We start from the raw sequence: 13,902 nt of genomic DNA, 5'->3' as shown, positions 1-13,902 counted from the left end.
TGTAGGCAAGCTAAATATTGCCTAGAGTAAGTGAGAGCTAATAGAGAAGAGACAGAGCTATTAAATTGCAGCACAGGCATTGAGAAACAATGGTCCAATGCCATATGGGTATAAAGATTGCAAAGCAGTTTTGTAGTCTTTTTGAGGGGCTATATGTGACAGCTTAGTTACTTTGAAATTGACCCAGCCACTCTAATGCAACCTTTTAATGCCAAGGAGTTTACAAATTTAGCCATTTTACTATTTATTACCAATATGTAAAACATCTCCTAATTCCATCCCTGAAACTGACCTTAATTCTCATACATACCTTAAGGATAGGACTCAGGAATAGGGTGTGGAATAAGTTAAGATGAGGTGAGGATTTGAATCACTTTGAACTTGCACTGTGCAATAGAATGATATATAAGTTCCATAGTTGCCCAACTCAGAAAGGGCTATCAGTCATTTTAAATAAGATGTCTGTTGCTTCCATTGAGAATTCATTTTTATTGTTACTATTTCCCCCCAGATCCTTTGCTCTTCTCCCTCTTCCCCTGCACTCCCACCTCCCCAACACAAATTACATTGGTCAAATTTATTTCTAATTGATAGATACATCTGCTGTAATGGAATTTAAGTCTGTTTTTCATTTGAGAACCTAAAGGATGAACAGCTGGTTTGTAAATTTGATTACATTACTTTATTGATTGGATACTAATCACAAAGTGAAGGAGAATTCATTGTCTGTCTCCTTAATCTTTTGTATTTGCTATTTTTTTTAGAGGAAGTCCACAAATGAAGGGGATACCCCATTTTAAGGAAGAACAGTGTGCTCCAGCATTAAATTTAGAGATGAGAAAAATACTGGATTTGCAAGCACCCATCATGAGGTACAGTACTTTGGTTAAATTAAGCATTTTATGATGACAGTGTGCAGTGTAGTTGGTTAATTACATGACCAATAAAAAAGTTGATTTTATTTCTTTTCATTGAGTTTACTAGTTTTTAGTCCTAGAAATTCTTGATTAGCCTTTATAAAAAGTGTAAAATTTTACAAGTGGTACATTATTATATTTAAATCATTATAATAAAAGCCCATAATTTGGATATATTTTTATTTGAAATTTATTTGATTTCAATAATTTTATTTCAAATTTATGTTTTTGGTAAGATCTCGACTTGTTGAGTATATAGTCTATGTTACTTAAAAAGATACTCATGTTTTTGTAAAAAAACAGTGAGGGTACTTACTCATTACTGAAAAAACTTCCTAAGTATGTTGTTGAGTAAAAAAGGAAGGTATATTCTATATAATAATTTTACTTTTTTTTTTTTAAGGGAGCTAGTCATAGTAACATATGTATTATTCTAGAAGAATGTGTAAGAAACTAGACATGAGACCCGAGTGGCTAGGGGGATGGGTTTGGGAAAAAGACTTTTTACTGGGTACTCTTATTAAATACAGATGAGGTACATAAATATATTGAATGTAATACCTATGTTTTTTAAATCTTTCTGATTCACAGTTCTTATGATAGGCTTCTTTCATCATTTCTCTTGTTGGAATACAGTACTGATACTGGAACATATTAAATCGAATTGTATGGAAGTGGCTGGCTCTTGCCTTGTTTAATCTTTTACTTCTCAGAAAAAAAAGTGCTTTTTTTGTTGCTGCTATTTGTTTAAACGTGATCATGGTTACAAAAGATTGAGTTTCAGGTTACGCTTCACTTCAGATTTTATTTGAGCACGGAGATCCTTTTTAAGAATGTAACATTTGTAAGGAATTTTGAATGTCTGGGTACAAGCATGGCTTTCTGCCTCCACCTGGTGGCAAAAACTGTATAGTTCTCAGAAATGGGATAGAAAAGGAACCTTTAAAAAAAGAATTCTTGCCATCTTGTACTAGTTTAACTTGACAGGTGCTAGTTTTTAATCTACAAATTTAGGTGATTGGAAATATCTAATGTTTCTCTCAAAACTTCAGTAAAATAATTGCATTTCAGAGCACTGTTATTATTAGCACCTGTAACACGTACCTCCTGGAAGTTTGATTGGAGAATTACTATATAATTTTAGTTGAGGGAGTAGATATGGAACTTGGGCTATTAACCAACTTCCACTATTGAAAATAAGTCAAATAAAGTTAGGGACAATTTCCCCTGCTCATATCACCTTAGAAGACACACTGCATGTGACAATTATGCTTTTGGTTATAGGTGTAAGATGGCAAGAGTACTGCCATCTTTTAATTTTTGATTGAAGAATAGGATTACTATTATGCATCTACCCTTTGTTATTAATTGAGGATAGATAATGTTTAGAAAGTAAAAAGCACTACTATAATTTATAATTAAAACTCTTAGTCTTTATTTCTGATACCACGTAATAAATACTACAGTTTATCCTCCATCCCAGCACTTAGGAAAGCCCCTTGTAACTAATACCTAATATTAGTTAGGTATTAAATGTTTTTACATATTTGAGAATTGGTCATTATATATTTCCTATTAAGAATGGTTAATCAGAAACACTGTTCTACTTTTAAGATCCTAAATTCAACAACAACAATAATAACAAACACCTCTGGGATACCAGATGGGTGTTATAAAGTCCATAGAAGTCAGTTATTGTAGATGCTCTCTAAGGATACAACTTAGGGTATATTTATGTTTACTTACACCCAGGGGTAGTTTTCAAAATACTTAAAAACCAGTATGGCATTTAAAGACATAGGGTGTCAATTATTGGCATAGGGTCCAGACATCTCCCAGGTGCCAAGAATGAATCCTTTAATTCTTAGATCTTTGTGAGAATGGGAATCCCTGGTGGGCAGGCACTTGGGTGGCTTGGAACAAGGCCTATTTACCAACCTTTATGGAAGTATTCAGTACTTTAACATTTAACATCAACCTTTATTTTAATGTTTGTTTATTTTTAATTAAATGAGGAGGATACAATGTCTTTTTGTATAGATTATCATGTTTGTCACAGTTATTTTAAAGTCATTGTTAATTCCAACATCAAGATTGTCAATGAATCTATTTACATTGGTGGATTTTTCTCTTGACTCTGGGTCACATTTTCCTGTTTATTCAAACGCCTGGTCATTTTTTATCACAGCATTGCGCATTATAATGTTGTAGAGATTCTGAATTCTGTTAAGAGGAGTGTTGAGTTTTGCCTAGCAGGCAGTTAAATTCCTGGAGGGTAACCTTGATCTTGTTCCTAACTGTCACATGCGGTGTGTCTTCTAAGGTGATATGAGCAGGGGAAATTGAGAATATAATTTGAAAAAACCTAGACTGACTACTGCTGAATGAAAATCACTAGTAAACCAATGACTACTTCACTATATTGTCTCTTGACATGTAGTAGCAGGTCTAAAGCAAAGTTTTTGTATTCTAGCCACTACATACTACACATGTATTTTATCACTAAAATATAAATTTGAAATGAAAGAGTATGTAATATTTTAAAAGGTGAACTTTTATAAACTGGGAATTTTAATTGACCAAATGTGCTCTGAAGTTCAAGACATGGAGCTGGGTAAGGACATGTTATTCTACTCTTTGTCAATATTTTTATAGTTGGAAAGAAAATACAGTTATTTCTTCATTATCTGAAATCTTTGGGGAGTCAGTCATTGAACTCAGCTTTCCAAACAAAGTTTAAGTATTAAAACATTGAAAGTGTTTTTTTTTTTCACCATTATGGATTAAAATATTTCTGAAACAGACTCTTTAACTTCTAGAGTGTGAAAGGATATTTAATAATATATAATAGAGTGTATATTATAGACACAACATTTTTTATTGTTTCTTATACTTAAATTTTTTTTTCATCCTTGGATACTCCTGAGTACTTTCTTAAATCCTTCTTACTCCCTTGGCTTTCTTGATAGCAGTTTCCACTGGTTCTCTCTTTTTTCTCTCTGTGAATATCTTTGTAGCCTCATGTATGGATTCTTTTTTCCTCTTGCCCTTCCTCTCCTTTTTTCTTTCTTCCGCTGCTCTAGGAGCTTGGCATTATTGGAGTAAGCAAAGTAAACATTTCTTGCTATTAGGTACATAATTATCAAATCTCTTTGTAAGTATCAGTAGGTGCTGAGGTCATACTACATTATTACTTTCCATTTCTTAGTCAGCTGAGAGGTCTTCTGAAAGGAGAAACTATATTTTATTCACCTTTGAATCTCCCAGAGCCCAGGCTTAAAAATTGTTTGTTGATGGATGAGCAATGTGAGACGACTCAGTGATGCCCTAGAAATACTGTAGCCTAGAACTGTGGCGTCCACTGCAGGAGCCACTAGTTAAGTGAAATGATTTAATGTAGATTATAGTTGACAGTAAATAAAATTAAAAATTTATTTCTTCTGTCACACTAGACATATTTCAGGTGGACAGTCACCACATGTGACTAGTTGCTAGTGTGTTGGGTAGTACAGATAGAGAACATTTTCATTCCTCATGAAAGTTCTGTTAGACAAGGCTGAAGGATTGTCACCTCTATATTCCATGGCTCCAGATTGTCATCCTGTCATTAGTTCTTTTTATGGTTTCTCTGCCTCTTACCTTTTTTAAAAAAATATTCATCTAATGAGTATATTTTCTTAAAATTGAAGTATAGTCAGTTTACAGTATTGTGTCAGTTTCTTGTCAGCTGTCACTTATCCTTCCATCGTCTGATTTGCTGTTTCACTATGTCTAATTTTTAAACCTAGTTCATGAAGTTTGTGACTAGATCAGACTGCAGTCTTTCATTTCTTTAAGAATTTCTGATTCTAGATTGAATTATACATAGATAAAGATACTTAATAGCTAAATTGTAGATAAATGGCAATTTTGTTAGTGGTTTCGTGATCTCTGCATTTTCTCCAGAGCAATTATACTCATATTCTTTGCTTTCCCAATACGCTGTCTTAAAAAGATTATTGATTCTAAATTGTTTACTTCCCTATAGTTTGCAGTCTGTGCTGGAAGATCTCCTAGTTGCTACTTCTGATGGACTTCTTCATCTTATTCACTGGGAAGGAATGACAAATGGAAGGAAAGCTATTAATCTTTGTACAGTACCCTTTTCAGTAGACCTGCAGTCATCCAGAGGTAGTTGCACTTTTTGCATAAGATAGAACCAGGTGTTTAATATGTGATATAATCTAGTTATATATTTTCTATGGATGAACTTTGGTTTTTCTACTTTGGAAATAATTGTGCATGGAGGGGAGGGAGGGAGGGAGGGAGAGTGAGTGTGTATGTGTGTGTGTGTGTGAGAGAGAGAGGGAGAGAGAGAAAGAGTAGGAAGTAGTAGTTTAATTGCTTAATGTTGTTAGGTCATTATTTTTGCCCTTTTAATTATCTTTACAAGATTTGCAAGCGGAAATGTGAGAGAATTTTTTACTGTGTTTATATTCATATTTCATGTACTTATTTTTTCATCAGCAGGTTCATTCCTGGGCTTTGCAGATGTGCACATTAGAGACATGGAATACTGTGCCACACTTGATGGTTTTGCTGTTGTGTTTAATGATGGTAAAGTTGGATTTATTACACCAGTATCAAGTAGATTTACTGCAGAGGTATGACTTATTTACTTTGAATGTTTATTTTTAAATTTTGCATTTATTAATTTTGGTCTTTATTAAATCTCTCCCCCACTATCCTTATTTGAGATTTTAGAAGTAGTTGTTAATAAATGTTTTAATTAAAACTTTACATATAAGTAGTATAAATAGGCAGATAATTCTGTTGACATCTTAATGAAAGATGGTAGTTCCTTTCCTTCTGCCTGCTCTCTTCATGCCCAGTTTCCATTGTCAGGCAACTACTAGTTTTGCCGTTGGTCTCCACTGCTCTGAGTGTTTCCTGTAATTTTTAGTTTTTAGGCTGTGTTTATTGACTTCCTGTTGTAGGAAGTGAACATTTACTTTGTTCTTCCCTATTCCTACCACATTCATTCGTTCTTCCCATCTTTCCAGTGTAGTATTATGGTTTAGGTTAGATTACTATTCATTGTTTATATTGTCATTGCTATGTAAACACTACTACTTTCTGAGCCATGTAGTATGTTATTATTTTTCCTTTCCTGCAGATTTTTCCTCCCACTGGGAATTTATCATTGTTTGTTCTTTACCTTTGCTTAGTTTTTATGTATTTACCACTGACTCAAGCCCAAACTATCCACTGCTGTATAAATAACTTCTCAGTTCTTTTAAACACATTTAAGTATTCTCTCTGTTTCTTGAAGAAATTTCTCTTGGAGCCTTCTGACCTGCTCTAAACTGGACTGGTTGCTGTCTATACATACCTTTAACGCTGTTGCATTTTGGGGCTGTCCATTATCATCCTGTGGGTTCCCTTTATTCCTTTATTTGTATGAGATCCTTTCAGAGTTAATGGTTACTTAATATTTGGTTAATTAATATATGAATTTGGTTGCCATAACAAAGACCCAAAATAAAAATGTGGATTCAGTGGAGGCTCTGTGGGTTTTGGTGGGTTTGACTGTCATTTTCATCTTAGGGTGAGCTAACTGGATTATTTCTTCCTTCTCTGTATCCAGTGTTTGTTGGAAAAGAGTCCTGCAGTTTTTTCTAGTTTTGTTTTTTTCCATACCTGGCTGGCAAAGTAGTCTGGAATTTGAGTTACGAAAGAGACTAAGAGGTCCAAATTCAGGATGTAAACTCCCACTTATCACTATTTTCAATGTAATCTAGAGACCGACTGGAATTTTTTCTTGTGTTTTTCTCCAAAGAAAAATGTCAGTTTTTCTGTTGAGGTGAAGGTGGGCTATTTCTTCGCTGCTGAGACTGCAGAGGTACCTGAGGCAGCCCCAGCTGCTGCTTAAACAGGTTTTGAACCAGTCCTACTGCTTTTAGGTCAGATTTTGAGAAACACTTAAATACTGAAGCCTTTTTTGTAAATTTAGCTGTTTCTCAATATCTTTACTACTAGGTGAGGATTCTCCTCTTCCATATGCTTCCCTGCTTCCAAAATTTTCTGATAGTACCTCCTCTCCCATTCTTTGTCCTTGCCAATTTATGCATTTTGAAAAAAAATCTTTTCCATTATAAAAGTTGGGATTTAAAGAGTCAGAGAAGGTAAATACTCATGTGCAGTCTGCTCTCTTTAACTAGAAAGTTCTGATTTTAATTTTTTAAGGACACATTTTTTCTACGTGGTATCAGCTTTCGTTTGACTTATTTCATGTAGCATAATTTAGCCCTCAGAGTCCATCCATGTTGTTGCAAAAGGCAAGATTTCATTCTTTTTTACGGCTGAATGATATAGTTGACCCTTGAACAACATGGATTTAAACTGCACAGGTCCACTTACACCTGGATTTTTTTTTTCCAATAAATACATACTACAGTACTCTACCATATGTGATTGGTTAAATCCACAGATGTAGAACCAAGGATATGGAGGGCAGACCATAAAGTTATACGTGGATTTTCAACTGTGCAGGGAATAGGTGCCCCTACCCTACACATTTTTCAAGGGTCAACTGTATCCTATTCTATGAATATATATGTATATATACACCACATTTTCTTTATCCATTCATCCATCAGTGGATACTAAAGTGTTTCCATATCTTGGCTATTGTAAATAATGCTGCAGTGATCCTGGAGGTGCAGATATCTTTTCAAGTTAGTATTTTCTTTCTTTTCTTTTTTTTGATAAATAACTAGAAGTGGAATTGCTAGATCATATGGTAGTTTTATTTTTACTTTTTTGAGAAACTTCTATACTGTTTTGCAACGTGGCTGCATCAATTTCCGTTCCCACCAACAGTGCACAAGTGTTCCCTTTTCTCCACATCCTTGCCAACACTTATATTGTCTTTTTGTTAATAGCCACACTTGACAGGTGTGAGGTGCTACCTCGTGGTTTTGATTTGCATTTCCCTGATGTTGAGTGATGTTGAGCATCTTTTCATCTACATTTTGGCCATGTTTGTCTTCTTTAGAGAAATGTTTATTTGGATTATCTGCCGATTTTTTCAATCAGATTTTTTTTTGCCATTAAATGTAGGAGTTCTTTATATATCTTGGATATAACCTTTTACCAGATACATGATTTGCAAATATTTTCTCCTATTTAGTAGGTTGCCTTTTCATTTTGTTGATGTATGTTTGGGATTTAAATATTTTTACTGAAAAGAAAAATATTAGAGTTGAAAGGTGATTGACTTATTTCTGAGTAGCAGCTTTTGTTAGTATTTGGTTAAAGAAAATTTTCCAGTAGATTAAGTATTTAAAAAATATTGAAAAGTTGATAGACATTATTAAATAAATTTTAAGTAGAAAATATAAATTACATAAAAACAACATATATGTATTACTATAATTGGGAAATACAGTAATTATGGCATATTTATGTTAGACACTTAAGTGCTTTATAAAAATCCTGTGTGATATTGTGTAATGCATTTAACAGATGTATTAAAATATGTCAGCTTATGCTGCTCCTCTGCTCAGAACTCTTCAGTAGGACTAGATATTTAGGACAAAACCTGCTAAGGACAACTAGAAAAGCTGGAGAAAGAAAAATTCTTAGAATATGCTTAAAGGCTTTGGAGAGCTAACAAGACAGTAAAGAATTACCAGGCTAGGGGAGACCAGAGGCCCAGTGGGCTAAAAGCCCAGTATTTGAGGTGACAGTGAGCATGAACAAACAAGACTGTATGCAGCAACACAGATGAATCTCACAGATACGTTGAGTGAAAGCAACTAGACACAAAGGAGTACATGCTGGAATTCAATTTTACACAAAATTAAAGGAAAGCTGAAAACATAGGCAGCTCTGAATTAGAGTTTGTATGGATGTGTGTGTAAATGATAATGGCGTAAAGAAAAAGAAGTGATTACCATGTAAGTCTGGATATTGGTTACTCTTGTGGTAGTGGTGAGGGTATATTGATCAGGAAGGACACTGTTGGGGGACTTTGAGGTATTGATGATTTCTGGCCTGAGTGGTAATTTCACAAGTGTTCACTTTGTGATATTATTGAGAGGTACATTTTTGGTTCAGGTATTTTTCTCTAATGTATTATAATTCATAATAGAAAGGGTTAAAAAAGACACTCCAGTGACTCCCCATATATAAATTAGAGGAAAAAAACCCCAAGTTCTTACAGTGAGTTTCGAAGCCCTATAAATATGGCTTCCTTTTTCATCTGTTACCTCATTTACTGCTTCTCCTTTCCCCATTCAACTCCACTCCATCTACACAGATCTTTTTGATGTTCTTTGAACTCGCCAGAAATGCTTCTACAATAGGGCCTTTCTACTTGCTGTATCTCCCTCAGTACTTTCCTCAGGAAGCACATCATAGGGAAAAACTGTTTAATATTACATCCTTCCCCCTATACTCTCTTCTCCATAATTGCTTTATTATTTTTTCCATAGCATTTACCAACCTCCAGTATAGACTGTACAATATATTTTTTGTACAATTTTTTAAACTTGTCAGTCTCTTAATAAAGGTAAGGCAGGAATGTGGCTAGGGATTTTGGTATGTTTGAATATATGCCATATCCTCGGCATCTAAAGCAGTGCTTAGTGAATAGTGGGCATCTGGGGAATATTTGTTATGAGGTGAATGAATGAATTTCAGTCTAGGCAATAGTCTAGAGAAGTAATGTTCAGTGTTATCTTTGCCATTTTTTATCTAAAGCAATGCCTAGTTTTATTATTAAAATAGAATAAGTAAAATTCCTACAAACCCCCAAATATTCCATGTTTAGATAGTAGATTATATAATTTACCTAGGAATTAAATAAAATTTGTAGTGTTATATTTCAAACAGTTTAATTATATTGGATCATCTAACGTTTGTTAGTATAATAACCCAAAAAGTAAAGTGCTGTATTATTGTGTGCTTTTTTGGTGTGCTTACTGAACTAGCAGTCCTGATGACCTTTGCCTTAGAATTTATAACCTAAGATGCTCTTGATTTGGCAAATAAAAACAGACAGTGGAGTGAAGTCTATTCTGTGTTTATATTCAGAATTAAGTAGCATATAAAGCTTAATAATAATGTCATTCATTTATTGAATCTTAATTTGTTGAATTCTAAGCATCATATTAAATGTGTTACATGTATATACACTTCTTATTTATCTTCAAAGCACTCTTAGTGATAAATAATTAACAGATAAGAAAACTGAAGGTTAGAAAGGTCATATAATCAGTTTAGCAAGTGAATGGTAGACCTGAGATACTATGTCAGCCTGCCAGATACCAAGCTATTAACTATTATACTATAAAGCAAAGGAATAATGGAGAATTGTAAGCAATTGACAAATCATTAATCACTTCTAAAGGATAGAGCAAATAAAATTGACTATTTTCCATTGATTAGGAAGTTGAACTCTGTGTGTTAGGTGACAATAATAATAATAGTGAGCAAGTTAAATGCAGTTTCTACCATCAAGAGGTTTACATTCTAATAGGAAAGTCATCTTCATTTCATTTGAATTTGGAGATCAAATACCCATTTTTTTTAAATGTTTTATAGATTAGCACTGGACTGAGCTCATTTGGGAATATTTGTTTAACCAATTAATGACATTGAGGTTTTAAATGAGAATATCCAGATGGTAGTCCTCATGGGAAGTTTTCCTATCCAGGTGAAACAACATAAAGCCTTATGAAATCTTGTTTATTGAAGAATTATATTGATTAGAATATACTTTGGAGAATGCATTTCAACCTTAACTATTTTTCTTAATTACAGCAGCTTCATGGAGTTTGGCCCCAAGATGTTGTTGATGGAACTTGTGTGGCAGTGAATAACAAGTATCGACTAATGGCATTTGGTTGTGCAAGGTAATTGATACAGACATCTGCATTTTAAGATTTATTGCCCAAAATAATATTTTTTAACTTAATATGTTAACACACTTGTAAACTTTGTCATGCCTTTCATAATTTATGAATCAGCCTTAGTATAAAATATAAAAGTATTTTAATTGAAGCAAAAAAATCTAAAGGGCAGATTTTGGAGATTGAGTGTATTAATTTGTAAAAGGGAGCTTTTCTTCATTTTCTTTAGGAAATTAAATCACAAGTTAAGATTAAATCCGTTAAATTTATGTTCTTTATTGTTTAAAGGAGAATCAGAAAGATACTTTTCTTTTTCTAAAATAATCCTTTTTTAAAAAAGACATCAGTGTTGCTAATTCCTTTGAATTAGTGAGTATGCCTTAGTTAACAAGCAAATTTAAAGCTCACACATAAAATCAGTTTCTTGCTTTAATTCAAATACTGCAGGTTTTATAAGTAAAATTGAATATAAGTCACTCATTCAACAAATATCTGTGTGTTTGCAGTGTGCCAGGAATAATTCTAAGCACTTGGAATACACTAGAAAACAACAAAGATGCCTGACTTTGTCAAGCTTATATTTGAGCTCAAATAAAAAGATTGTATCAGGTACTTACAGTAATGCCTTACAGTGAGTATAGTGCATTTTAGTCTTCAAAACACCTTCTTTTTTTTTTCACATTTTTTAATTGAGTTATAGTCATTTTACAATTTTACAATAGTCATTTTATAATCAAATTCCAGTGTAGAGCACAATTTTTCAGTTACACATGAACATACATATATTCATTGTCACATTTTTTTTTTTTGCTGTGAGCTACCACAAGATCTTGTATATATTTCCCTGTGCTATACAGTATGATCTTGTTTATCTATTCTACATTTTGAAATCCCAGTCTATCCCTTCCCACCCCACCACCCCCTTGGCAACAACAAGTTTGTATTCTGTGTCTATGAGTCTGTTTCTGTTTTGTATTTATGTTTTTTGTTTTTGTTTTTGTTTTTGTTTTTGTTTTCTTTTTAGATTCCACATATGAGCGATCTCATATGGTATTTTTCTTTCTTTTTCTGGCTTACTTCACTTAGAATGACATTCTCTAGGGACATCCATGTTGCTGCAAATGGCGTTATGTTGTCAGTTTCTATGACTGAATAGTATTCCATTGTATAAATATACCGCATCTTCTTTATCCAGTCATATGTTGATGGACATTTAGGCTGTTTCCATGTCTTGGCTATTATAAATAGTGCTGCTATGAACATTGGGGTGCAAGTATCTTTTTGAAGTAGGGTTCCTTCTGGACATACGCCCAGGAGCAGGTTTCCTGGGTCGTATGGTAAATCTATTCCTAGTCTTTTGAGGAATCTCCATACTGTTTATCACAGTGGCTGCACCAAACTGCCTTCCCACCAGCAGTGCAGGAGGATTCCCTTTTCTCCACAGCCTCTCCAGCATTTGTCATTTGTGAACTTTTGATGGCCATTCTGACTGGTGTGAGGTGATACCTCATTGTAGTTTTGATTTGTATTTCTCTGATAGTTAGTGATATTGAGCATTTTTCATGTGCCTATTGATCATTTGCATTTCTTCCTTGGAGAATTGCTTGTTTAGATCTTCTGCCCATTTTTGGATTGGGTTGTTTGTTTTTTTTATTAAGTCATATGAGCTCAAAACCCCTTCTTAAATATCAAATTCCATTTTGACCTTTGTGACTTAGTCGTTCTATAGAACATACATCTTGTATTGTCTCCAGCTACATCAAATTAAGTATCAAGAGTGTTTTTATTAGTATAAGTAATACACATGTTATAAGTCACTGCCCTCACTACACTGTCAATAATCTTTTTGTAAAGTGAGAAATCCTTGTCCTTAACACTGCTTCTCATGGAGGGTATAAACGTAGAAATACAAGTAAATTTAACTTAGTGTGAGAAAAAAAGGAAAGCGTAAATTGTTTTTTCATTATCATGAGTTTGATTTGGTCACTTACTGTTTTAGACAAATACTGTTTTACTATTATATGGTTAGATTTATATGAATTTCGAAAACAGACTGACTAATCGCTCATGATCAAAGATCAGAATAATAGTTGCCATGCAGGGGTTAGGGTATGTGATTTGGTCATATCTTGCTTAGAATTTTTAAATCTGTGTTCATGAGTACGTTTTGCGAATAGTTTTTCTTTGTTTTGCTCTTCTGGTTAACTGAGGTTATGCTTGTCTCATAAAACAAGTTGAGGAAGGGTTTCTTTTTCCCTTCTTTATTCATCTTTGAATGTGTGGTTGAATTTGCCGTTGAAGCTATCTGAGCCTAGAATTTTCTTTGTGGGAATTTTTTGGATTACTGATTGAATTCAGTTTTACAATAGATTTAAGATTTAGATTTTCTGTCTCTTCCTAAGTGACTTTATCTAGTTTTTTTTTCTAGGAATTGCTGTCTTTCAGATACACTGTCAAATTTTTGGCATAAAGTTTATAATACCCTTTTTAACTTTCATGTTGTAAAATAAAAACAAACAGTTTTACAAATAATTACAATACAGACACCCATGTTTCCATAACTGGGTCAAGAAATAGAGCATTGCTATCCAGTATCAGTTTTACCCCTGGTACCTTCTATCCCTGCTCACTAACTCATTTACAGGTAACCAATTTTCTGTTTTTTTTGTGATAATCATTTTTTTCTTTATAGTTTTACCACACTCACTTATGCATTCCCAAAGAGCATAATTTAGTTTACCTAATCTTGAACTCTTTATGAATAGAATCATGTTTTATGTTTTGTATCTTGATACTTTCAGACAACATTGTTTATTAATTCACCCATCTCTTTTGCCAATAGCTAAAATCACTTATTTGGGATTTATTTATAGTGTTTCAGTATATGAATACATTGTAATTTATCTGATTTGCTGTTAATGGATATTTACAATATTTTTTGGTTTCCAAAAGAGACATCCTCTTATATACACAGATCTTTATCATACATTAGAAAATTAACTGATAAATCCCTCAAAAGATCTAATACTCAGTTTATATTCAGACTAACTCAGTTGTCACCAGATTTCCTTTATATCTCCTTTATTTCA

General features: G+C 33.3%; 1 protein-coding gene across 4 annotated transcripts in view; it reads left to right on the top strand.

The window, feature by feature from the left end:
- Positions 1 to 13,902, top strand: part of RIC1 (RIC1 homolog, RAB6A GEF complex partner 1) — a 102,251-nt gene that overhangs the window by 52,712 nt on the left and 35,637 nt on the right. For 3 of the 4 annotated variants that reach the window (XM_031449756.2, XM_010993425.3, XM_031449757.2), the window contains 4 exons: positions 765 to 872; positions 4,945 to 5,087; positions 5,424 to 5,560; positions 10,725 to 10,816. In XM_031449756.2, coding sequence (XP_031305616.1) covers positions 765 to 872; positions 4,945 to 5,087; positions 5,424 to 5,560; positions 10,725 to 10,816 — 480 coding nt within the window. The remainder of the gene's footprint in view (positions 1 to 764; positions 873 to 4,944; positions 5,088 to 5,423; positions 5,561 to 10,724; positions 10,817 to 13,902) is intronic. The other variant, XM_010993426.3, reaches the window with a different exon arrangement.

The sequence above is a fragment of the Camelus dromedarius genome, chromosome 10 (assembly GCF_036321535.1).
Source record: "Camelus dromedarius isolate mCamDro1 chromosome 10, mCamDro1.pat, whole genome shotgun sequence".
Classification (NCBI taxonomy): Eukaryota; Metazoa; Chordata; class Mammalia; order Artiodactyla; family Camelidae; genus Camelus; species Camelus dromedarius.
Note: the sequence above shows the minus strand (reverse complement) of the source record. Positions and strands in the feature narration are given on the sequence as shown.